Source organism: Pseudophryne corroboree, chromosome 1 (genome assembly GCF_028390025.1).
Source record: "Pseudophryne corroboree isolate aPseCor3 chromosome 1, aPseCor3.hap2, whole genome shotgun sequence".
Taxonomy (NCBI): domain Eukaryota; kingdom Metazoa; phylum Chordata; class Amphibia; order Anura; family Myobatrachidae; genus Pseudophryne; species Pseudophryne corroboree.
The window spans coordinates 87,908,205-87,935,148 of record NC_086444.1 but is presented as its reverse complement, the minus strand read 5'-3'; the positions used below and the strand labels follow the sequence as shown (position 1 = coordinate 87,935,148).

At 48.6% G+C, this 26,944-nt stretch overlaps 1 protein-coding gene across 1 annotated transcript in view; it reads left to right on the top strand.

The window, feature by feature from the left end:
- LOC134946892 (complement component C9-like) overlaps positions 1–26,944 on the top strand; it is a 175,360-nt gene that overhangs the window by 1,886 nt on the left and 146,530 nt on the right. The window contains exon 2 of the mRNA XM_063935528.1: positions 22,739–22,844. Coding sequence (XP_063791598.1) covers positions 22,739–22,844 — 106 coding nt within the window. The remainder of the gene's footprint in view (positions 1–22,738; positions 22,845–26,944) is intronic.

Here is a 26,944-nt window from a genome sequence, read left to right as displayed (position 1 = left end):
ATAGAGAGGTGCCGATCAGGGTAGAGGAGGAGCGGAGGAGTGATGTGCGGTCAGGTGAAAGACCGCACATTACATCCTCCGCTCTGTGTTGTGAACGCCCCGCGCCCAGTGAGGACTCCTCCCCCGTCATTTTCAGGCATTTTTTGTTTGTTATTGCTGCTGCTTCGCTGCTAGCTAGTCATGCAGCAGCAGCATCCCTGCAACCAGAGGAGCTCCGCCTCCTTGAGCTCTGCTCTGCGAGGTGCGAGCATCCCGGCCGTCAGCTTGAGGGAGGAGGGGATCTCTCCGCGCACGATGTGCAGCCGACGGCGAACCTACTGAGCCTGGAGTCGGACAGGTGAGCGAGAACGGAGAAGGTGAGGAGGCTGGCTGTGTACTGTGCGGCTGGAGGCATCCCCGGGGACAGCGTGGGGGAGAGAGGGACGAGACGGCTGGAGGCATCATCCCCTGTGACAGCGGGGGAGGGGGAGGAAGCTGCCTTAGACGCCGCCGGAAGCATCCCCTGTGACTAGGGGTAGAGGAGGCTGGCTGTGCCACTGGAGGCATCCTCTGTGCTCTGTGAAGGGGGGGTGGGGGAGGAGGCTGTCAGTGCTGTTGGGAGGCATCCCCTGCCCCTGTCACCATGCAGTGGGGGGGGGGTTAGGAGGCTGGCTGTGCCCTATCATCCACTATCTCCCTGTCACCCACACCATGGCACCCACTATCACCCCGTCACCCTCACCATGTCACCCACTATCCCCCGTCAACCTCATGTCACACACTACCCCCTGTCACCCTCACCATTTCACCCACTATCCCCCCGTCACCCTCACCATGTCACCCACTATCCCTCCCCTGTCACCTTCACCATATCACCCACTATTCACCTTTCACCCTCACCATGCCATTCACTATTCCCCTGTTACCCTCAGCATGTCACCCACTATCCACCTCTCACCCCCACCATGCCACCCACTATTCCCCTGTCACCCTCACCATGTCACCCACTATCACCCTATCACCCACTATCCCCCTGTCACCCTCACCAAGTCACCACTACCCACCTGTCACCCTCACCATGTCACCCTCACCATGTCACCCACTATCCACCTGTCACCCTCACCATGTCACCCACTATCCCCCTGTCATCCTCACCATGTCACCCACTATCCCCCTGTCACCCTCACCATGTCACCCACTATCCCCCTGTCATCCTCACCATGTCAGCCACTATCCCCCTGTCATCCTCACCATGTCACCCTCACCATGTCACCCACTATCCCCGTCACCCTCACCATGTCACCCACTATCCCCCTGTCACCCTCACCATGTCACCCACTATACCCCTGTCATCCTCACCATGTCACCCTCACCATGTCACCCACTATCGCCCTGTCACCCTCAGCATGTCACCCACTATCCACCTCTCACCCTCACCATGTCACCCACTATCCACCTCTCACCCTCACCATGTCACCCACTATAACCCTATCACCCACTATCCCCCTGTCACCCTCACCACGTCACCACTACCCACCTGTCACCCTCACCATGTCACCCTCACCATGTCACCCACTATCCACCTGTCACCCTCACCATGTCACCCACAATTCCCCTGTCACCCTCACCATGTCACCCACTATCCCCCTGTCACCCTCACCATGTCACCCACTATCCCCCTGTCATCCTCACCATGTCACCCTCACCATGTCACCCACTATCCCCCTGTCACCCTCACAATGTCACCCACTATCCCCCTGTCACCCTCACCATGTCACCCACTATCCCCCTGTCACCCTCACCATGTCACTCACTATCCACCTGTCACCCTCACTATGTCACCCACTATCCACCTGTCACCCTCACCATGTCACCCTCACCATGTCACCCACTATCCACCTGTCATCCTCTCTATGTCACCCACTATCCACCTGTCACCCTCACCATATCACCCACTATCCCCCTGCACTCACCCGCCATGTAACTCCCCATCAGTGTCCCTGCTTCACCCGCCATGTAATGCCCCATCAACGACTCTGCCCTCACCCTCCCTGTAACTCCCCCCTCAGTGCTCCTCATGCTCCTTCTAACTCCCTGTCAGCACCCATGCCCTCACCCTCCCTGTAATTCCCCGTCTGTGTCCCTGCCTCACCCGCCATGTAACGCCCCCTCAGCATCCCTGCCCTCACCCTCCCTGTAACTCCCCCTCAGCATCCCAGCCCTCACCCTCTCTGTAACTTCCCCCTCAGCGTCCATGCCCTCACCCTCTCTGTAACTTCCCCCTCAGCATCCCTGCCCTCACCCTCCCTGTAACTCCCTCTCAGCATCCATGCCCTCACCCTCTCTGTAACTTCCCCCTCAGCATCCATGCCCTCAGCCTCCCTGTAACTCCCCCTCAGCATCCCTGCCCTCACCCTCCCTGTAACTCCCCCTCAGCATCCCTGCCCTCACCCTCTCTGTAACTTCCCCCTCAGCATCCCTGTCCTCACCCTCCCTGTAACTCCCCCTCAGCATCCCTGCCCTCACCCTCTCTGTAACTCCCCCTCAGCATCCCTGCCCTCACCCTCTCTGTAACTTCCCCCTCAGCATCCCTGCCCTCACCCTCTCTGTAACTTCCCCCTCAGCATCCCTGTCCTCACCCTCTCTGTAACTCCCCCCTCAACATCCCTGTCCTCAGCCTCCCTGTAACTCCCCCTCAGCATCCCTGCCCTCACCCTCTCTGTAACTCCCCCTCAGCATCCCTGTCCTCAGCCTCCCTGTAACTCCCCCTCAGCATCCCTGCCCTCACCCTCTCTGTAACTTCCCCCTCAGCATCCCTGCCCTCACCCTCCCTGTAACTCCCCCTCAGCATCCCTGTCCTCAGCCTCCCTGTAACTCCCCCTCAGCATCCCTGCCCTCACCCTCTCTGTAACTTCCCCCTCAGCATCCCTGCCCTCACCCTCCCTGTAACTCCCCCTCAGCATCCCTGTCCTCAGCCTCCCTGTAACTCCCCCTCAGCATCCCTGCCCTCACCCTCTCTGTAACTTCCCCCTCAGCATCCCTGCCCTCACCCTCTCTGTAACTTCCCCCTCAGCATCCCTGTCCTCAGCCTCCCTGTAACTCCCCCTCAGCATCCCTGCCCTCACCCTCTCTGTAACTTCCCCCTCAGCATCCCTGCCCTCACCCTCCCTGTAACTCCCCCTCAGCATCCCTGTCCTCAGCCTCCCTGTAACTCCCCCTCAGCATCCCTGCCCTCACCCTCCCTGTAACTCCCCCTCAGCATCCCTGCCCTCACCCTCCCTGTAACTCCCCCTCAGCATCCCTACCCTCACCCTCCCTGTAACTCCCCCTCAGCATCCCTGTCCTCAGCCTCCCTGTAACTCCCCCTCAGCATCCCTGCCCTCACCCTCTCTGTAACTTCCCCCTCAGCGTCCATGCCCTCAGCCTCCCTGTAACTCCCTCTCAGCATCCTTGCCCTGGCCCTCCCTGTAACTCCCCGTCTATGTCCCTGCCTTCACCCTCCCTGTAACTCCCACGGCCACTACTATCAGTCACCATGACGCCAGCACTGCACTGGTCACTGCTAGTGCTTGACCTACTCTCCCTGCTACATGGGGCACATGGTGGGAAACTAGAGTGACATGGGAGAGCTGAAGTGCTAATTTTGCTGTTCTATGTTCAAATAGTCGCCACCTCCAAGGGGAGTGTATATTTGCTGTGCAAGTGTGCGATTGCATGTGTACGCCGAGCTGCTAAAATCCACTAAAATCAACTTTGTGCATTCTGTGCGCAGCTCAGGACTTACACCCACAGTGCGATCACATCAGGCTGATCGGGGCCGGAGCTGACGTCAGACACCTTCCCTGAAAATGCTTGGGCACACCTGTGATTTTCCAGACACTCCCAGTAAACGGTCAGTTTCCATCCACAAACGGCCACTTCCTGTCAATCACCTTGCGAACGCCCGTGCCAACGGATTTTTCGCATCATCCCCTCGCTGACCAGCGACACCCTTTGTTGCTGTCCAACGTGCGTGCGCCGTTAAGACCTGATTGCCCACTGTGCGAAAACATGCAGCAGCGATTAGATCTGAATGACCCCCTTAGTGTGGATCTGGCCTTCTCAATGTATTTCAGGTGGATCTGGCCTTAAGCGATTCAGCAATTTAGGGGCGCCAAAATGAGACTATATCTTGCCCCCCCAACCTAAAAACGTTCTGACGCCCCTGCACCCCACCCAAATCTAACTCTCTCTGCACATGTTATATCTCCCCCCCCCCCCTGCAGTGCACATGGTTTTGTTTGCCCATTAGCTAACAAGTTTGCTGCTGAATTAGGCCCAATGTTAGAAATAAACATTATATGTATATATATATATATATATATATACACATGCATGCTCATCTTGCTGTGATGCGGCATGCTGCATGGTGTGCCAGGCTGCAACTATTACCAGCTGCGAATAGTCACGGCCCGGCACGCTATACTGCAAGCCGTGATGTAGCATGCCACATTGTAGCAAAGATGAACATAGCTACATCTGTATACTTGAAGTTGAGGTGTTGGAAGCAGTGCAAATGGGCATGCGGGCAAGCGGAAGGATCTGAGCAACTTTGACAAGGGCCAGATTGTGACGGCTAGACGACGGGGTCAGAGCATCTCCAGGGTGTTCCCGATGGTTTGGGTACAGAATACTGGAAGTCCGGATCCTGACAGTGAGAATACCAATGGATCACAGTATTTTTGCCCTACCCCTACTCTTACCCGTACCCCTAACCCACGCCTCCCACAGCCTAACCCTAACCATCTTCTCTTGCAGTCTAATCCTAACTTCCCTCACCCCTGCACATAACCCTCCACCTAATGCTAACCCAAGGTCAGTACTTATCTTTGGAATCCGTCATGATTCTGATCACCAGGATCCTGACAGCATCCTGTCCCCAATATACAGTGGTTAGTACCTAATAAATGTAGTCCAAGGAAGGACAACCAGTGAACTGGCGCCAGGGTCATGGATGCCAAAGGTTCATTAATGGGCATGGAGAGCGAAGGCTTACCCGACTGTTTCGAACCCACATAAGAACTACTGCAGCACAAATTGCTAAAAAATGTAATGATGGCTATAATAGAAAAATAACATAAAAGGTAAAATTTATCCCAGCGATATGTATCAGCAATGAGATTTGTATACTACATACTGTAAAAATAGAGATTTTGGTTGCATATATTTGCAAAGGTATTATAAATCCACCATGATGCATCAAGGCATCTCTGCTACTGGCAGTCCCTAATGCTACATGACAATAGCACCCACTCTGGCTCATATAATTGCTTATTGTTATGATACATGATAATAGCTCATACATGAATATATCTAAATTGAAAGGCAACTCACCTGGAGTTATCCCTAGATCCTCCAAATGGCACTACAAGGACCAGCATGTCCTCCAAATGCTAGTTTCATGCATGCTTTTCAGAACAGCATTTATATATAAAACATAGAGGGTAATTCCAAGTTGATCGCAGCAGGATTTTTGTTAGCAATTGGGCAAAACCATGGCCCTCATTCCGAGTTGTTCGCTCGCAAGGCGATTTTAGCAGAGTTACACACGCTAAGCCGCCGCCTACTGGGAGTGAATCTTAGCTTCTTAAAATTGCGAACGATGTATTCGCAATAATGCGATTACAAACTACTTAGCAGTTTCAGAGTAGCTTCAGACTTACTCGGCATCTGCGATCAGTTCAGTGCTTGTCGTTCCTGGTTTGACGTCATAAACACACCCAGCGTTCGCCCAGACACTCCTCCGTTTCTCCAGCCACTCCCGCGTTTTTTACGGAAACGGTAGCGTTTTTATCCACACGCCCATAAAACGCCGTGTTTCCGCCCAGTAACACCCATTTCCTGTCAATCACACTACGATCGCCGGAGCGAAGAAAAAGCCGTGAGTAAAAAAACTATCTTCATAGCAAAATTACTTGGCGCAGTCGCAGTGCGAACATTGCGCATGCGTACTAAGCAGAAAAACGCTGCGATGCGAAGAAAATTACCGAGCGAACGACTCGGAATGAGGGCCCATGTGCACTGCAGGGGAGGCAGATATAACATGTGCAGAGAGAGTTAGATTTGGGTGTGGTGTGTTCAATCTGCAATCTAATTTGCAGAGTAAAAATAAAGCAGCCAGTATTTACCCTGCACAGAAATAAAATAACCCACCCAAATCTAACTCTCTCTGCACATGTTATATCTGCCTCCCCTGCAGTACACATGGTTTTGTCCAATTGCTATCAAAAATAATGCTGCGATCAACTTGGAATTACCCCCATAGTACTTTTATCCTGTGCTAATAATTATCAGTGTTATAAAATTCTATCACAATCTACAAATTGTTTCGATCGTACAGAAAATCTGTATCTCTTGGACAGGTCCCTGCCACACCGGATGTGTATATGTCATACCCTCCAACATTTTACACAGAAAAATCTGTACAAATTAGGAAAGGTGGCGTGGCCACGGGTAAAGGAAGCGTGATCACGCCCCTTTTCCTATACTTTCAATGCAAGTTTGGAGAGCCAAAAATCGATACAGAACATTAAAAAAAGGTACTTTACCTGGCAAAAAGGTACAGTTGGAGGGTATGATATGCCCGTTTGTCACTGCTGACTTATCATGTCTTCACAGACAATGGGGGTCATTCCGAGTTGATCGCACGTAGCAACATTTTGCTGCTCGTGCGATCAACTTGACGCTGCCTATGGGGGAGTGTATTTTAGCATAGCAGGGCTGTGAACGCTTGTGCATCCCTGCTATGCTAAAAAAGTTTACTGCAAAACAAGACCAGGGTCAGACTTACTTACCCTGTGCAACGGATCCAGCGACGAAGGTCCCAGCTTTGACATCAGACAGCCACCCTCCTAACGCCTGGACATACCTGCGTTCGCCTCACTACGCCTGGAAAACGGTCAGCTGACACCCTGGAACGCCTCCCGCCTGTTAGTCTTCTTGCGATCGCCGCTGCGATCACTTTTTCCGCTGGTGGTGTCACTGCTTGGCGATGGCTGTCACCAGGCAATGACGCGCGTGTGCAATGCGTTCACCGTGCATGCGCAGTTCTGACCCGTTCGCACTGCTGTGACAAACTGCAGCGTGCGAACAGGTCGGAATGACCCCCTATGGTCCAAGCCCACTCATTGTATAGTATAAAGATAATAAACATTTTAAAAACAAGTTAAATACATACATATGGATTCTTGTAAGCATATAACTGACCACAGCTGCAATAAATGTTACCCGCAAGCCCATCCCGTTATAGTCCTCACTGGGGTGCGAGATCTCACTGGATGTGCGTCATTGTGGCAGGACAGCTAGTTATTGCCACCCTTGTCACCAAATATGTTCTGTTGCCAATTACTTCATGAGGGGTGTCGTACAGTAATCTGAAATTGTGTCCTGTATGGGAATCCTCCACGTGCTCAGTAATTTATAGTCCTAGTGCTGAATTTGAGCATGTGAAGGATGCCTTATATAGTGATATTAGTGCAGTAAGTATGCAAGTTATGTACAGTACATTTAACATCGAGACCAGAGCTCTTTCTGTATCCACCATGTGGCCAATACTGGCCACACATTTACAAACAGAGCCAATAATACACATACCTAAGCTTCAGAGGTGGATTTAGGGGTCAGGCCACCACTAGGCACAACATTATTGGTTGTTCCACACACTTCCAAAAAATGAAAGGAAAAAAAAATGGCTCTTACTGTTACCTCTCTCCATATCTCCCGATAGCCTTCTCTTTACCCCTTTATAGCTGTCTTCAGTTCCCTCCATATCCCTCTATTCTCACCCCTTCCACAGCTCACACTGCTCTCCTCATTAGTCCCCCCAGGTCACTATACCATCACACCTCATTGATTGCTGCATGGTCCTGAGATATCCACCAATTAGAATGAAGCATTCTCTGCCTACCTCCCAGCCTGCAGCCAGACAGTGAATGGCTTTGAGCATGTTGATTGGTGCATGGCCCTGAGCTTTTCACCAATTAGAGTGCAGCATTCTCTGCCTGCCTCTGAGCCTGCAGCGAGACAGTGAATGGCTGTCAGCATGTTGATTGGTGGATTGCCAGAACTATCCACCAGTCAGAGTGCTTACAGCCTTTCACTGTATGGAAGAGTATGGAGAGACAGCAAGTTGCCTCAGTAGGGGTAAGTTATAACTTTTTTTTATTTATTCCCGTGAATGGGTGGGTAGGTGCCCTTGTGCATTGCTTTGCCCAGGGCCTGTATGCTTTAAGATGGCCCTGAGCCTATGTTTAAAGCTGGCCATACACTAGACCAACTTACATCCAACCATTGAAATAAAAATCTGGTAATTTACTCCCAAACCCCGAAAAACAGATAAAAAACTGTGGTCCAGGCAAGTTAGCTAATGGCCCACATACATTATGGGCCACGATGCCCCAATATTACTAGCCGCGATGACCAATTCCCCAACCTGACCGCCACATCAATTCGCCAACCATATCCACCGATCAGTAGCCAGCGATGATTATATATCCATCAGGAATCAGGGAAATTAAACATGTTAAAAATGTTAAGAAAGCGGTTGGGGTCAGGGATTGGGATTTTTAAACATGTTTAATATTCTCGATCCCCCGACCTGGCTGTTCGTACATTGCCTAGCTGCTCGGACATTGCCTTAATACTGTATATTCCAGATGTATGGGGGCCATAAGTCTGTTAATTTAACCTATTTTCTGAATGACAGTTTTTTGTCCGTTTTCCAGGGTTTAGGAACAAAATTCCTGATTAATGTGTATAGCAGCTCAGTAACATAAAAGTTCAATAAAAGTATAATGAGCTCTTCAATATGAATGTGAGATTATAAATGGTACCTGTAAATAAAATAAAAATGAATACAGCATTATTATGTCTATAGCTCCTTTTAGGAGTGTTTTGTGGAGGCTGGAATGTGTAAAACGAACTCAGCAGTAGCCCAAATTGAGATGAAAATTATCCCTGTCTACCCCTACCTCGTATATCTAGCCATTAAGGCTGGTGTGGAATCCAGTGTAGCTGAAGGCAGCATGCAGGCCGGGGCATTTCTCTCTTGCTCCCGCAGCATGTGGTGTCGAGCATTCGGGCTGTGCTGGGCAGGGCCGTAACTAGGTGTGTGAGGAGGGTGCACCGCACATAGTGCTGCAAGGTAGGGGGTGCTGTTGGTGACACTTGTCAATTATCTGTTTTAATTACTTTCACTTGCAGCTTCTTCCCTATTTGAAGCCCAGCATCTCCTGACTTCCCCTTCCTCCTACCCTGAACCCTGCTGTCACTAATACCTATACAACATTCATGGACTCGGCTTGAGATTTCTTTGTTATTCAGTCACACTGTCCTTTACTGCATTTCAAGATGCTGACACACCCTGGATTCAAACCCGTTGCCTGTGACATTGCAGTCAGACAATCTATTCATTGAGCTATCTGTCCTTGCATAGAAAGGTGGATAATTCTAAGCTAGAGACTTTTAACCATTTGAAGCTTACCTTGTACTTTGTGGAAATATTATCAGCATTGTGGCTGAGCAGATCTATGTGTGCCTGCAAGAGATTGGATGTGTTGCCAGCACACTACATAGATCTGCTCTATTACAATGCTGATTATGATTTTACACAGTGCCAGTAGCTTCATATAGTGCTCATAGGTTTTTTTGCAAATAGCTCAATGAGTAGGGTGTTTGATTACAATTCAACAGGTTATACAGTAGGTTTGAATCCTGGGTAAGGCAGTACATTGAAACGTGTTATTTAATAACAATGAGCTCTCAAATGAAGTTCATGAATGTGGTATAAAGAGGATTTGTGTCCAAATACATTTTCTTGCAGATGTCTAAAGTGTGTGTGTATTACAACATATATACAACGTGCAGGCTCGGCACTCACGATTCACAGAAACAGCATGCTGGGTGCCTTCCACGTCATCAATAGATACAGCAAATTCGGCGGCACTCACAGACTGAAACAGCAGGCTTAAATGCTTCTACGTTTCGGTTTTAATAACCTTCATCAGGAATAACAAATATCAGACATTACAATCTTATATACATACAGACAGGTAACAAGTGCCAATCACCAACACCAAATCATTAACGAACATCCGGTGACGTCAGCCGGCAACAAGCTCCAGCCTTCGATACCACACCGGTTTCATTGGTCAAACTAATTAGATAACTATCACCATGGTGACTAGACAACAGTGTAGCTAGAGTAATCAACCTACAATTCTAATCCAGTACAAAGTGTCATAACAATTCAAATGAGATATGTAACAAGTTCACATTCCATATACAATGTAGCCATGAGCTAGATGAAGCTAGAGTAGGATAAACACTCATTCAAGAACAGATGGATAAATCGTATTCAGAATATAAATCCACCTGGCTTCCTTTTGAAATAATAATTTTTCTCTGACGTCCTAGTGGATGCTGGGAACTCCGTAAGGACCATGGGGAATAGCGGCTCCGCAGGAGACTGGGCACAAAAGAAAAGCTTTAGGACTACCTGGTGTGCACTGGCTCCTCCCCCAATGACCCTCCTCCAAGCCTCAGTTAGATTTTTGTGCCCGACCGAGCTGGGTGCAATCTAGGGGGCTCTCCTGAGCTTCTTAGAAAAAGTTAGTTTTAGGTTGTTTTTTTTCAGTGAGACCTGCTGGCAACAGGCTCACTGCATCGAGGGACTAAGGGGAGAAGAAGCGAACCTGCCTGCTTGCAGCCAGCTTGGGCTTCTTAGGCTACTGGACACCATTAGCTCCAGAGGGACCGAACACAGGCCCAGCCTCGGAGTCCGGTCCCAGAGCCGCGCCGCCGGCCCCCTTACAGAGCCAGAAGCAAGAAGAGGTCTGGAAAATCGGCGGCAGAAGACATCAGTCTTCACCAAGGTAGCGCACAGCACTGCAGCTGTGCGCCATTGCTCCTCATGCACACCACACACTCCGGTCACTGATGGGTGCTGGGCGCTGGGGGGGGGGGCGCCCTGAGCATCAATATAAACACCTTGGCTGGCAAAAATACATCACATATAACCCCCAGGGCTATATGGATGTATATTAACCCCTGCCAGATTCCAGAAAAAAGCGGGAGAAAAGTCAGCCGAGAAGGGGGCGGAGCCTATCTCCTCAGCACACTGGCACCATTTTCCCTCACAGCTCCGCTGGAAGGACGTCTCCCTGACTCTCCCCTGCAGTCCTGCACTACAGAAAAGGGTAAAACAAGAGAGGGGAAGGGGGGCACTAATTAGGCGCAGTATAATATAAACAGCAGCTATAAGGGGAAAAACACTCTGTATAGTGTTATCCCGGTATATATATAGCGCTCTGGTGTGTGCTGGCATACTCTCCCTCTGTCTCCCCAAAGGGCTAGTGGGGTCCTGTCCTCTATCAGAGCATTCCCTGTGTGTGTGCTGTGTGTCGGTACGGTTGTGTCGACATGTATGAGGAGGAAAATGATGTGGAGGTGGAGCAATTGCCTGTAGTGGAGATGTCACCCCCTAGGGGGTCGACACCTGAATGGATGGGCTTATGGAAGGAATTACGTGAAAGTGTCAGCTCTTTACAAAAGAAGTTTGATGACATGGGACAGCCGGTCTACTCAGCTTGTGCCTGTCCAGGCGTCTCAAAGACCATCAGGGGCTCTTAAACGCCCGCTATCACAGATGGCAGATACAGACGCCCACACGGATACTGACTCCAGTGTCGACAATGAAGAGACGAATGTGACTTCCAGTAGGGCCACAGGTTACATGATTGAGGCAATGAAAAATGTTTTACACATTTCTGATAGTACAAGTACCGTTAAAAAGGGTATTATGTTTGGTGAGAAAAAACTACCTGTAGTTTTTCCTGCATCTGAGGAATTAAATGAAGTGTGTGATGAAGCGTGGGTTTCTCCCGATAAAAAAATGATAATTCCTAAAAGGTTATTGGCATCATACCCTTTCCCGCCAGAGGATAGGGCACGTTGGAAAACACCCCCTAGGGTGGATAAAGCGCTCACACGCTTGTCTAAACAGGTGGCACTACCGTCTCCTGATACGACCGCCCTTAAGGAACCTGCTGACCGAAAGCAGGAGAATATCCTAAAATGTATATACACACACACGGGTGTTATACTGCGACCAGCAATCGCCTCAGCCTGGATGTGCAGTGCTGGGGTGGCTTGGTCGGATTCCCTGACTGAAAATATTGATACCCTGGATAGGGACAGTATATTACTGACTTTAGAGCATTTAAAAGATGCATTTTTATATATGCGTGATGCACAGAGGGATATTTGCCGACTGGCATCAAGAGTAAGTGCGCTGTCCATATCTGCCAGAAGAGGGTTATGGACACGGCAGTGGTCAGGTGATGCTGATTCCAAAAGGCATATGGAAGTATTGCCTTATAAAGGGGAGGAGTTATTTGGGGTAGGTCTATCAGACCTGGTGTCCACGGCAACTGCTGGGAAATCCACATTTTTAACCCAAGTAGCCTCTCAACATAAGAAGACGCCATATTATCAGGTGCAGTCCTTTCGGCCCCATAAGGGCAAGCGGGCAAAAGGCTCCTCATTTCTGCCCCGTGGCAGAGGGAGAGGAAAAAGGCTGCAGCAAACAGCGAGTTCCCAGGAACAGAAGTCCTCTCCCGCTTCTGCCAAGTCCTCAGCATGACGCTGGGGCTCTACAGGCGGACTCAGGCACGGTGGGGGCCCGTCTCAAGAATTTCAGCGCACAGTGGGCTCACTCACAAGTGGACCCCTGGATCCTTCAGGTAGTATCTCAGGGGTACAAATTGGAATTCGAGACGTCTCCCCCTCGCCGTTTCCTAAAGTCTGCCTTACCGACGTCTCCCTCCGACAGGGAGGCGGTATTGGAAGCCATTCACAAGCTGTATTCCTAGCAGGTGATAATCAAGGTACCCCTCCTGCAACAGGGAAAGGGGTATTATTCCACGCTGTTTGTGGTACCGAAGCCGGACGGCTCGGTGAGACCTATTTTAAATCTAAAATCTTTGAACACTTACATACAGAGGTTCAAATTCAAGATGGAGTCACTCAGAGCGGTGATCGCGAACCTGGAAGAAGGGGATTATATGGTGTCTCTGGACATCAATGATGCTTACCTCCATGTCCCAATTTACCCTTCTCACCAAGGGTACCTCAGGTTTGTGGTACAGAACTGCCACTATAAGTTTCAGACGCTGCCGTTTGGATTGTCCACGGCACCCCGGGTCTTTACCAAAGCAATGGCCGAAATGATGATACTCCTTCGAAGGAAAGGAGTTTTAATTATCCCTTACTTGGACGATCTCCTGATAAGGGCAAGATCCAGGGAACAGTTGGTAGTCGGAGTAACACTATCTCAAGTAGTGCTGCGGCAGCACGGTTGGATTCTCAATATCCCAAAATCGCAGCTGATCCCGACGACACGTCTTCTATTCCTAGGGATGATCCTGGACACAGTCCAGAAAAAGGTGTTTCTCCCGGAAGAGAAAGCCAGGGAATTATCCGAGCTAGTCAGAAACCTCCTAAAACCAGGCCAAGTATCAGTGCATCAATGCACAAGGGTCCTGGGAAAAATGGTGGCTTCCTACGAAGCAATCCCAATCGGCAGATTCCACGCAAGAACATTCCAGTGGGACCTGCTGGACAAATGGTCCGGATCGCATCTTCAGATGCATCAGCGGATAACCCTGTCCCCAAGGACAAGGGTGTCTCTCCTGTGGTGGTTGCAGAGTGCTCATCTTCTAGAGGGCCGCAGATTCGGCATTCAGGACTGGGTCCTGGTGACCACAGATGCCAGCCTGAGAGGCTGGGGAGCAGTCACACAGGGAAGAAATTTCCAGGGCTTGTGGTCAAGCCTGGAGACATCACTTCACATAAATATCCTGGAGCTAAGGGCCATTTACAATGCTCTAAGTCAAGCAAGGCCTCTGCTTCAAGGTTAGCCGGTGCTGATCCAGTCGGACAACATCACGGCGGTCGCCCACGTAAACAGACAGGGCGGCACAAGAAGCAGGTGGGCAATGGCAGAAGCTGCAAGGATTCTTCGCTGGGCGGAAAATCATGTGATAGCACTGTCAGCAGTGTTCATTCCGGGAGTGGACAACTGGGAAGCAGACTTCCTCAGCAGGCACGACCTCCACCCGGGAGAGTGGGGACTTCACCCTGAAGTCTTCCACATGATTGTAAACCGTTGGGAAAAACCAAAGGTGGACATGACGGCGTCCCGCCTCAACAATAAACTGGACAGGTATTGCGCCAGGTCAAGGGACCCTCAAGCAATAGCTGTGGACGCTCTGGTAACACCGTGGGTGTACCAGTCAGTGTATGTGTTCCCTCCTCTGCCTCTCATACCCAAGGTGCTGAGAATTATACGGCGGGGAGGAGTAAGAACTATTCTCGTGGCTCCGGATTGGCCAAGAAGGACTTGGTACCCGGAACTTCAAGAAATGCTCACAGAGGACCCGTGGCCTCTACCTCTGAGAAGGGACCTGCTCCAGCAGGGACCCTGTCTGTTCCAAGACTTACCGCTGCTGCGTTTGACAGCATGGCGGTTGAACGCCGGATCCTAAAGGAAAAAGGCATTCCAGACGAAGTCATCCCTACTTTGATAAAAGCCAGAAAGGATGTAACCGCAAAGCATTATCACCGCATCTGGCGGAAATATGTTGCGTGGTGCGAGGCCAAAAAGGCCCCGACGGAGGAGTTTCAACTGGGTCGATTCCTGCATTTCCTGCAAGCAGGAGTGTCTATGGGCCTAAAATTAGGATCCATTAAGGTCCAGATTTCGGCCCTGTCGATTTTCTTTCAAAGAGAACTGGCTTCAGTGCCTGAAGTCCAGACGTTTGTTAAGGGAGTGCTACATATACAGCCTCCTTTTGTGCCTCCAGTGGCACCCTGGGATCTGAATGTTGTTTTGGGTTTCCTAAAATCACATTGGTTTGAACCACTCAACACTGTGGACTTAAAATATCTCACATGGAAAGTGGTCATGCTGTTGGCCCTGGCTTCGGCCAGGCGTGTGTCAGAATTGGCGGCTTTATCCTGTAAAAGCCCTTACCTGATTTTTCATATGGACAGGGCAGAATTGAGGACTCGTCCTCAATTTCTCCCTAAGGTGGTTTCAGCGTTTCACCTGAACCAGCCTATTGTGGTACCTGCGGCTACTAGGGACTTGGAGGACTCCAAGTTGCTGGACGTTGTCAGGGCCCTGAAAATATATGTTTCCAGGACGGCTGGAGTCAGAAAATCTGACTCGCTATTTATCCTGTATGCACCCAACAAGCTGGGTGCTCCTGCTTCTAAACAGACTATTGCTCGCTGGATTTGTAGTACAATTCAGCTTGCACATTCTGTGGCAGGCCTGCCACAGCCTAAATCTGTAAAAGACCACTCCACAAGGAAGGTGGGCTCATCTTGGGCGGCTGCCCGAGGGGTCTCGGCTTTACAACTTTGCCGAGCTGCTACTTGGTCAGGGTCAAATACTTTTGTGAAATTTTACAAATTTGACACTCTGGCTGAGGAGGACCTGGAGTTTTCTCACTCGGTGCTGCAGAGTCACCCGCACTCTCCCGCCCGTTTGGGAGCTTTGGTATAATCCCCATGGTCCTTACGGAGTTCCCAGCATCCACTAGGACGTCAGAGAAAATAAGAATTTACTTACCGATAATTCTATTTCTCGTAGTCCGTAGTGGATGCTGGGCGCCCATCCCAAGTGCGGATTATCTGCAATACTTGTACATAGTTATTGTTAACAAATCGGGTTATTGTTGTTGTGAGCCATCTATCCAGAGGCTCCTCTGTTATCATGCTGTTAACTGGGTTCAGATCACTAGTTGTACGGTGTGATTGGTGTGGCTGGTATGAGTCTTACCCGGGATTCATAAATCCTTCCTTATTGTGTACGCTCGTCCGGGCACAGTATCCTAACTGAGGCTTGGAGGAGGGTCATGGGGGGAGGAGCCAGTGCACACCAGGTAGTCCTAAAGCTTTTCTTTTGTGCCCAGTCTCCTGCGGAGCCGCTATTCCCCATGGTCCTTACGGAGTTCCCAGCATCCACTACGGACTACGAGAAATAGAATTATCGGTAAGTAAATTCTTATTATCACTATTACCCCCCCCCCCCGAATGTCCTCGAGGACCAGTGGCGGAACTAGCGAGCGGTGGGCCCAGGTGCGACAAAATGCTTTGCCCCCCCCCCCCCCCCATCCCATCCAAGTCCACCCCCTCACCCCTGAAGAGGATCTGGTGAGGGGGACCTGCTCAGGGCCAGAGAAATGGATACCTAGCAACAGTGCCGTAACTAGACATTTTAGCACTGTATGCAAGAAACGGAATCGGAGCCCCACCCCTGCATGCAAAACAGGGGCAGTGCGCGCCGTAGGCGCGTGCAAAAATACATAGGGGCGTGGCTTCGTGGGGAAGGGGTGTGGCCACAAAATAATACCAATTCATAAAACGGTGCACAGTAGTCTCCATTATTCAAATTATGCCGCACAGTAGCACCACTGCACCAGGTAGAGACCCTTTTACACCTTACTGCGGACAGATTCCTCTTTTTACACATTACGGCAGACAGCGTCCCCTTTTTACACATTACGGCAGACAGCGTCCCCCTTTTTACACATTATGGCAAACAGCGTCCCCTTTTTACACATAACAGAAAGACAGCATGCCCTTGTTACACATAGTGGCAGACAGTGTACACTTTTTACACATAACGGCAGATAGCGTGCTCTTGTTAAACATAGCGGCAGACAGCGTACATTTTTTACATATAACGGCAGACAGCATGCCCTTTTTACACATAACGGCAGTCAGCGTCCCCTTTTTACACATTACGGCAGACAGCGTGCCCTTGTTACACATTACGGCAGACAGAGTCCCCCTTTTTACACATTACGGCAGGCAGATTCCCCCTTTTTACACATTGCGGCAGGCAGAAGAAAGAAAGAAAGAAAGGAAGAAAGAAAGAAAGAAAGAAAGAAAGATTGAATGAATGAATGAATTATACTTACCCTCTCCGCTGGCTCCTCGGTGCAGCTTCTGGTCACGATTCCCGGGCAGGAGAGAAGGAGGATGAGGGAGGTGGAGGAGGGAGCCGCAGCAGCGCTTTACTACTGGTTGAGGCGCTGCTGCTGCCCCTCTGCTTCACTATAGGCTGTTCTCAGAAGACAGCCTATAGTGAAGCAGAGGGACAGCAGCAGCAGCGCCTCAACCAGTAGTAAAGCGCTGCTGCGGTTCCCCCCTCCACCTCCCTCCTCCTCCTTCTCCCCCGTGCCGCTGCAGTGCGCTCCTCTCTCCTCTCCGGGCGGCTGTGTGCTGCGGGCAGCGGTTGCCCGCAGCACACAGCGGCATGTAATGAGTCAGTTTGACTCATTACATGCTTTGGGCCCCTGGACAGAGGCGGGCCCCAGTGCAACGCACTGGTTGCACTGGCGGTAGTTCCGCCTCTGTCGGGGACCATATCAATCACTTTATACTTGAGCGATGCCAGATTATGTCTCATATCTCTAAAATGCTTGGCAACCGGCTGCTCCATTTCTTTCCCCTCCAGTGCCATCCAGATTGCACTGCGGTGCTGGGCCTTACGTTCCCGGAATTGGCGTGTCATTTTCCCTATATAGAATCCAGTGAAGCGCTCCAGTGAGGGGTTAATAACATCACTGTATAATAAACCGACTGATTGGAATAGCCTATTGGCCTGTTCCAGCTTCCATCCGCCGTCCCTAAAATGAGGACTGCCCTATTCACAATTTATAGGATTTGTACAGATCTTAATGATGAAAGACAGCAGATGGAAGCTATGAAGCTTCGTTTTTTACAACGTGGGTATTCGAACACACTACTTGTAGATGCTATGCATAGAGCAATGCCTATGCCTAAATGTCCTGCAGAGACGCATAGGGTTAACAAAACTGCTAACTCAGTAATATGGATTAATGACTTCAGTACAGCAACCCCTAACATCTCTAGTGTAGCTAAACGGTTTTGGCCGGTACTACAATGTGACGATGAATTACCCTCGCTTAAAAATAAACAAATCTTACCCTGCTATAGACATAGGAGGAATATTAAGATTAAAGATTAAAGAAGGTGGATTTATAATCTGAATATGATTTATCCATCTGGCTTGAATGAGTATTTATCCTTCTCTAGCTTCATCTAGCTCATGGCTACATTGTATATGGAATGTGAACTTGTTACATATCTCATTTGAATTGTTATGACACTTTGTACTGGATTAGAATTGTAGGTTGATTACTCTAGCTACACTGTTGTCTAGTCACCATGGTGATAGTTATCTAATTAGTTTGACCAATGAAACCGGTGTGATATCGAAGGCTGGAGCTTGTTGCCGGCTGATGTCACCGGATGTTCGTTAATTATTTGGTGTTGGTGATTGGCACTTGTTACCTGTCTGTATGTATATAAGATTGTAATGTCTGATATTTGTTATTCCTGACGAAGGTTATCAAAACCGAAACGTAGAAGCATTTAAGCCTGCTGTTTCAGTCTGTGAGTGCCGCCGAATTTGCTGTATATATATATATATATATATATATATATATATATACGTGTGAAGAAAGAATAGCGGCACTCAGGAGACTGCGGATAAATTGTGAAAAAATTCATGTGCTGATTTAATTGACGTTTCGGGAATACAAACCCCATCTTCAGGACACACACAAAGTGACAAAGTGCAACAGCAAACATTTAAATAATTTACGGAGCGCGCCTCCAGCCGCCCACTCCTCACCGCTGCACGGCTTCTGGACTCAGCGCTTCCGGTCACAGGCTCAGATCACCTGTCCCGACGTTAGCTTCCTGGGCCGTCATGCAGGGGCGGGGGGACTGTTGCCATGGTGAGTGCTGTAAACACAATGCGTGATAGGTAAAAAAGTGCACAGTTAAGACAGATAAAGGCGATCCACCTCCTCTCTGATAAAACACATGCAAAGTGAGTTTTAAATGCATTACATACATATACTGGTGACATGCTGTGATGAACATTAATACATAAAATTGTAAAAACTGATATAGAGAGTAGCTATCTGTCGCAGCAAGTGAAACTAGAATTTATAATGCATAAAGCTGCAGTAGTTACCTCTAAATCAAACAATTCAGTATAATCCTATAATCTATGGCAGATGCTACTGCCTTGTGGGATTCTAAGATCCTCTTATATCACTAATTGTGCTCCTACTCATGCTGCAAGGATGAAGGCCCATAGGACTTGCTTACCACTAATCTAACTATTCAGTAATTGATAACCTGGAAATTTTATTTATTTATAACCTAAACAAATTTTTTAGTTACTAAATCCTGCTCAGTTAAACACACTCTAGGCAAAATTACCCATACCTAAAGACTCATTGAGACCCCTAGGGCTTAAAGTGTCAAGGAACAGTATCCATCTAGTTTCCAGTTGTAAGAGACGTTTGGCTCTGTCTCCTCCCCTGATAGACAACGGTACCTAGTCTATGATGTGATATCTCAAAGACGCTAAGGGATGTCTGGCTGAGGCAAAATGCCTCGCTACCAGTTGTTCACTGGTTCCTGATAATAGTGCTGCCCTGATTGATGATCTGTGCTGGGTCATCCTGACCTTAAAAGTACACTCCGTTTTGCCTACGTAATGTTGGCCACACAGGCACATCACTATTAATCCTGCAAACTCTAAGCATTTGCGAGTAGGGTAAACCATTGATGGTAGCTCTAGGATGGAAACTGTCAAACCTTACCAGAGTATTGTAGTCTGTACTTTTGGTGTATAAAGATGTAGTGATTTTGTTTTGTAGAATAGAAATGTGCACATCCAGAAAGTTGACCTGGCTTTTATCCAGTGTCATTGTTAATTTGACTGGACTAGATGAAGCATTATGTGTGGTGATTATTTCTTAAAGTGATTGTTGTGGTCCTGACCATAACACTAACAGTTCATCTACAGAGCGTGCATATAAGACTAGATGTTGTGTAATGGCTGTATGACTGAGGAAAAGATCTTTATCCACTCCCCACATAAATGTGTTGGCGAACGATGGGGCCACACAGGACCCCATCGCACAACCCGTCAGCTGGATGTAAAACTGATTGTCATAGACAAAATAATTATGTGTTAAAGTAAACCGCAATAATCTCAGGTAGAAATCTATATCAGGACTTGTATATATAATTCTTCACAATATGTCGGCACTCATAAAAAAATCAATCAGTATGCTCAGGTGCCCCTCCAGGAGATAATTCATAACAGCGGGGATAATGATGGCACTCTGAGACTCCAATATATGCAAACCAGTCAAGTGTATTTAAGTGCTGTCAAATGTTTTCGTGGTGTTACACCCCGTCATCAAGACAATACACCATGAAGTAGCAACAAAGACACAACATACTCACCCACATACTTATACACTTAACACTCCTCTTTTCCCGCTCGCCGCCTGGCTCCCGGAGCCCTCGCACCGGTTCTCACCGCCAGCCGCATTTCCGGGTACATCGTCACTGTTGCCCTGGTGACACTTCCTGTTTGTATGTCACCAGGCAGTGTGCTGCGTTCCAGACGCGTCACTGTGGTCCTCCTATGCTTGGGCAACCATGGAGCCTGCATGGATCACAGGAAGAGAGAGAGAAACAGATACCTACATTAGACATATTAAATAAACTAATACATTATAAAACTACATTCTAAATGTGATTAAAACAGGACCAATAGAACAGACAATAGGATACACAAAATATCACCAACTGTATTAAATCTAGATATATTCTTAGCATGGATCACAAAATGATACACAATTATCTAGACCATAGGTTCTCAAACTCGGTCCTCAGGACCCCACACGGTGCATGTTTTGCAGGTCTCCTCATAGAATCACAGGTGAAATAATTAGCTCTACTTGTGGACCTTTTAAAATGTGTCAGTGAGTAATTAATACACCTGTGCACCTGCTGGGTTACCTGCAAAATATGCACTGTGGGGGTCCTGAGGACAGAGTTTGAGAACCTGTGATCTAGACCACAGGTTCTCAAACTCGGTCCTCAGGACCCCACACAGGCTTGGACTGGCCCACAGGTGTACAGGGGAAACCACCGGTGGGCCCCACTGCCTGGGGCCCCACCTCCAGCTCTAAGAATCAGGTTCCAGACTGTGCACTTGAATTATACATTATACATATGTTACCTTATACTGGACTATGGTGTATTATCTACAGTGCATTGCTATAATTAATCTGTTATTAATCTGGTACATTATAATGCACGCAGCAGCTGAATTTACTGTATATATTTATGAAGGGGCCCAGATGTTGCACTCTTTAATGGTTATTCAAACCAATGATGTAGTAGGCCACACCCCTAAACATGGGCCCTACCACTGCATTCCCCGGTGGGCCCTACATGCCCCAGTCCGACACTGACCCCACACGGTGCATGTTTTGCAGGTCTCCTCACAGAATCACAAGTGAAATAATTAGATCCACCTGTGGACCTTTTAAAATGTGTCGGTGAGTAATTAATACACCTGTACATTTGCTGGGTAACCTGCAAAACATGCACTGTGTGGGGTCCTAAGGAACGAGTTTGAGAACCACTGATCTACTATTCAGATTAAACTGTTCCAATTAATTTTATTGTTAAGGCCGCCCAGTTTAGTAGACCCCAAATACAGAATCAATTTGGATTCCTTAATCAGTAATTCCTTCTCCCAGTCACCCCTCTGGGGGGTCTTCGGAACGTGATCAATGATGAAATATCTTATAGATTCCAAGGAATGACAACACTCCTTGAAGTGTCCAAAAACTGGTTGATCTGTTATTTGCCATTTAAAGTCATATTAATGGCAGATCTATGCGCATTCATGCGCTCCTTAAATGTACGCATGGTTTGGCCCACGTAGTAAAGTCCACAGGGGCACATCACCACATAGACAACATGTGTTGTGTTACATGTAAGAACAAATCTAATATCGTACTGCTTGTCGCAATGCGAATGTTTGAAAGACTTGCAAGGAATTTGAAAATTGCAAGTTGTGCATTTACTGCATTTATAACATCCCAGTGGCTTCATATATACATTAGAAGGTATGGTTTTATGTTGATTGGTTATATCTGCATGTACCAGCCTGACGCGGAGATTTCTACCGCGTTTGAATGCTACTAGTGTTTTTTTATTTTTAAAAGATGGGTAATTCCCTGTCTGTGTTCACTATAGACCAAAGAGCTGTAGTTGCCCTTCTAATAATCGGGCTGGCAACTGAAAATTCAGTTTCCTATTATGACTTTAAATGGCAAAGATATAGATCAACCAGTTCTAGACACTCCAAAGAGTGTGGTCATTCCTTGGAGTCTATAAAATTTATATTTCATCATTGATCACGTTCCGGAGTCCCCCAGACAGGGTGACAGGGCGAAGGAATTACTGAGGAATCTAAATGGATTCTGCATTTGGGGTATACTAAACTGGGTGGCCTTAACGTTAAAATAAATTTTAGCGTTAAGGGGGGGGGGGGGGAGGGGGGCCTCTGGTAGTCAGCATGCCGACCGTCGGGAATCTCAGTGGGCGGGATGTGGGGGAATGTAATGTGACAGCCAGTCACATAAGTACAATCCGCGGCTGCTATGCAGTGTGAAAAAAACTACAGTCAGAAAATAGCTATACATGGTGCAGCTTCTAAGTCACACCATGCGTAACAGTAGGTGAATAAAGATACCTCTGCGCAGAAAATAATTGGCAAAAATATGTTTACTTTCAGGTTTTCAAAGAGGTTCCCAAGATCTGCTGATGAGCCAACTGCAGTGGACTGTGAGCTTAGTAAATGGAGTGTGTGGACTGAATGTGACCCATGCACTAAAGAGAAGGTAATGAGAAACTTTCAGCATATCATATATACAGTTTATAGGGTCAACTTCTTGTGAAACTGCAAGAATCACTATTTAACATTTTATTTAGACCTGCAAGATGATAAGCTGGGTGCACATTAGATGATGTGCAAAAGACGCACTGGGGGTCATTCCGAGTTGATCACATGTAGCCACTTTTTGCTGCTCGTGCCATCAACTAGACGTCGCCCATGGGGGAGTGTATCTTAGCATAGCAGGGCTGCGATCGCTTGTGCAGCCCTGCTGTGCTAAAAAAGTTTCCTGCAAAACAAGACCAGGGTCAGACTTACTTACCCTGTGTGGCGGATCCAGCGACGAGGTCCAGGATTTGACATCCAAACGCCTGGACACGCCTGCGTTGACGCCCCGGTACGCCTCCCGTCTGTCAGCCATATTGCAATCGATGCTGCAATCACTTTTTCCGTATTTCTGACCCGGTCACAGCGCAGCGATGAACCGCTGAGTGCGAATGGGTCGGAATGACCCCCTGTGTCATCAATAATTTCCCTTGAACTCCCGGATAAATGATATAGGGCCTATTTCAGACCTGATCGCTGCAGCAAAGTTGTTAGCTAATGGGCAAAACCATGGGCCTAATTCCGACCTGATCACTAGCAATCGATTTTTGCACTGCTGTGATCACATAGTTGCCGCCTACAGCGAGAGTGTATTTTAGCTGTGCAAGTGTGCGATTGCATGTGTAGCAGAGCTGTACAAACTATTTTGTGCAGTATCTGCGCAGCCCAGGACTTACTCAGCCGCTGCGATCGCATCAGACTGTCCGGGACCGGAATTGACGTCAGGAACCCTCCTTGAAAACGCTTGGCCACGCCTGTGTTTTTCCAACCACTCCCTGAAAACGGTCAGTTGCCACCAAGAAACGCCTTCTTCTTGTCAATCTCCTTGCATACGCCCGTGGGATCGGATTCCTTGCAGAATCCCGTCGCAGAGCGGTGATCCCTGTTGTTGCCGTCTGACGCGCCTGCTCATTGCGGTGTATACGCATGCGCAATTTAGACCTGATCGCAGGCTGTACGAAAACGCAGCCTAGTGATCAGGTCTGAATGACCCCCCATGTGCACTGCAGGTGGGGCAGATATAACATGTGCAGACGCGTCGCATGGGTACAAAGTGGATCGCTGCTCAGCGATGGGTTTAGCTGTAATTACCTGTTTGTTTGTTTTTTATATAAAGTGTTTCTTTGTTGAAGATGTCAGTCCTGTGATATCCGTATGGACAACCCAGGTCTCTGATATTTAAAGCAAGGTGGCAACCTATCAGCAGCATTTCTAGAGAGGAGGGGACCGGTGTGCAGTCTCCGTGTGTGAGCCCCCTCCTCTCCTGTTGCCGTCACCGCCACTGTTAGCGCTCTCAGTTCTGAGACTCTGGCACAGTGCCAAAGTCTATAGGGCATGCGCAGAGTAGAGATGAGCGCCTGAAATTTTTCGGGTTTTGTGTTTTGGTTTTGGGTTCGGTTCCGCGGCCGTGTTTTGGGTTCGACCGCGTTTTGGCAAAACCTCACCGAATTTTTTTTGTCGGATTCGGGTGTGTTTTGGATTCGGGTGTTTTTTTAAAAAAACACTAAAAAACAGCTTAAATCATAGAATTTGGGGGTCATTTTGATCCCATATTATTATTAACCTCAAAAACCATAATTTCCACTCATTTTCAGTCTATTCTGAATACCTCACACCTCACAATATTATTTTTAGTCCTAAAATTTGCACCAAGGTCGCTGGATGACTAAGCTAAGCGACACTAGTGGCCGACACAAACACCTGGCCCATCTAGGAGTGGCACTGCAGTGTCACGCAGGATGTCCCTTCCAAAAAACCCTCCCCAATCAGCACATGACGCAAAGAAAAAAAGAGGCGCAATGAGGTAGCTGACTGTGTGAGTAAGATAAGCGACCCTAGTGGCCGACACAAACACCGGGCCCATTTAGGAGTGGCACTGCAGTGTCACGCAGGATGTCCCTTCCAAAAAACCCTCCCCAATCAGCACATGACGCAAAGAAAAAAAGAGGCGCAATGAGGTAGCTGACTGTGTGAGTAAGATTAGCGACCCTAGTGGCCGACACAAACACCGGGCCCATTTAGGAGTGGCACTGCAGTGTCACGCAGGATGTCCCTTCCAAAAAACCCTCCCCAATCAGCACATGACGCAAAGAAAAAAAGAGGCGCAATGAGGTAGCTGACTGTGTGAGTAAGATTAGCGACCCTAGTGGCCGACACAAACACCGGGCCCATTTAGGAGTGGCACTGCAGTGTCACGCAGGATGTCCCTTCCAAAAAACCCTCCCCAATCAGCACATGACGCAAAGAAAAAAAGAGGCGCAATGAGGTAGCTGACTGTGTGAGTAAGATTAGCGACCCTAGTGGCCGACACAAACACCGGGCCCATTTAGGAGTGGCACTGCAGTGTCACGCAGGATGTCCCTTCCAAAAAACCCTCCCCAATCAGCACATGACGCAAAGAAAAAAAGAGGCGCAATGAGGTAGCTGACTGTGTGAGTAAGATTAGCGACCCTAGTGGCCGACACAAACACCGGGCCCATTTAGGAGTGGCACTGCAGTGTCACGCAGGATGTCCCTTCCAAAAAACCCTCCCCAATCAGCACATGACGCAAAGAAAAAAAGAGGCGCAATGAGGTAGCTGACTGTGTGAGTAAGATTAGCGACCCTAGTGGCCGACACAAACACCGGGCCCATTTAGGAGTGGCACTGCAGTGTCACGCAGGATGTCCCTTCCAAAAAACCCTCCCCAATCAGCACATGACGCAAAGAAAAAAAGAGGCGCAATGAGGTAGCTGACTGTGTGAGTAAGATTAGCGACCCTAGTGGCCGACACAAACACCGGGCCCATTTAGGAGTGGCACTGCAGTGTCACGCAGGATGTCCCTTCCAAAAAACCCTCCCCAAACAGCACATGACGCAAAGAAAAATAAAAGAAAAAAGAGGTGCAAGATGGAATTGTCCTTGGGCCCTCCCACCCACCCTTATGTTGTATAAACAAAACAGGACATGCACACTTTAACCAACCCATCATTTCAGTGACAGGGTCTGCCACACGACTGTGACTGATATGACGGGTTGGTTTGGACCCCCCCCAAAAAAGAAGCAATTAATCTCTCCTTGCACAAACTGGCTCTACAGAGGCAAGATGTCCACCTCATCATCACCCTCCGATATATCACCGTGTACATCCCCCTCCTCACAGATTATCAATTCGTCCCCACTGGAATCCACCATCTCAGCTCCCTGTGTACTTTGTGGAGGCAATTGCTGCTGGTCAATGTCTCCGCGGAGGAATTGATTATAATTCATTTTAATGAACATCATCTTCTCCACATTTTCTGGATGTAACCTCGTACGCCGATTGCTGACAAGGTGAGCGGCGGCACTAAACACTCTTTCGGAGTACACACTTGTGGGAGGGCAACTTAGGTAGAATAAAGCCAGTTTGTGCAATGGCCTCCAAATTGCCTCTTTTTCCTGCCAGTATAAGTATGGACTGTGTGACGTGCCTACTTGGATGCGGTCACTCATATAATCCTCCACCATTCTTTCAATGGTGAGAGAATCATATGCAGTGACAGTAGACGACATGTCCGTAATCGTTGTCAGGTCCTTCAGTCCGGACCAGATGTCAGCATCAGCAGTCGCTCCAGACTGCCCTGCATCACCGCCAGCGGGTGGGCTCGGAATTCTGAGCCTTTTCCTCGCACCCCGAGTTGCGGGAGAATGTGAAGGAGGAGATGTTGACAGGTCGCGTTCCGCTTGACTTGACAATTTTCTCACCAGCAGGTCTTTCAACCCCAGCAGACTTGTGTCTGCCGGAAAGAGAGATCCAAGGTAGGCTTTAAATCTAGGATCGAGCACGGTGGCCAAAATGTAGTGCTCTGATTTCAACAGATTGACCACCCGTGAATCCTTGTTAAGCGAATTAAGGGCTCCATCCACAAGTCCCACATGCCTAGCGGAATCGCTCCGTGTTAGCTCCTCCTTCAATGTCTCCAGCTTCTTCTGCAAAAGCCTGATGAGGGGAATGACCTGACTCAGGCTGGCAGTGTCTGAACT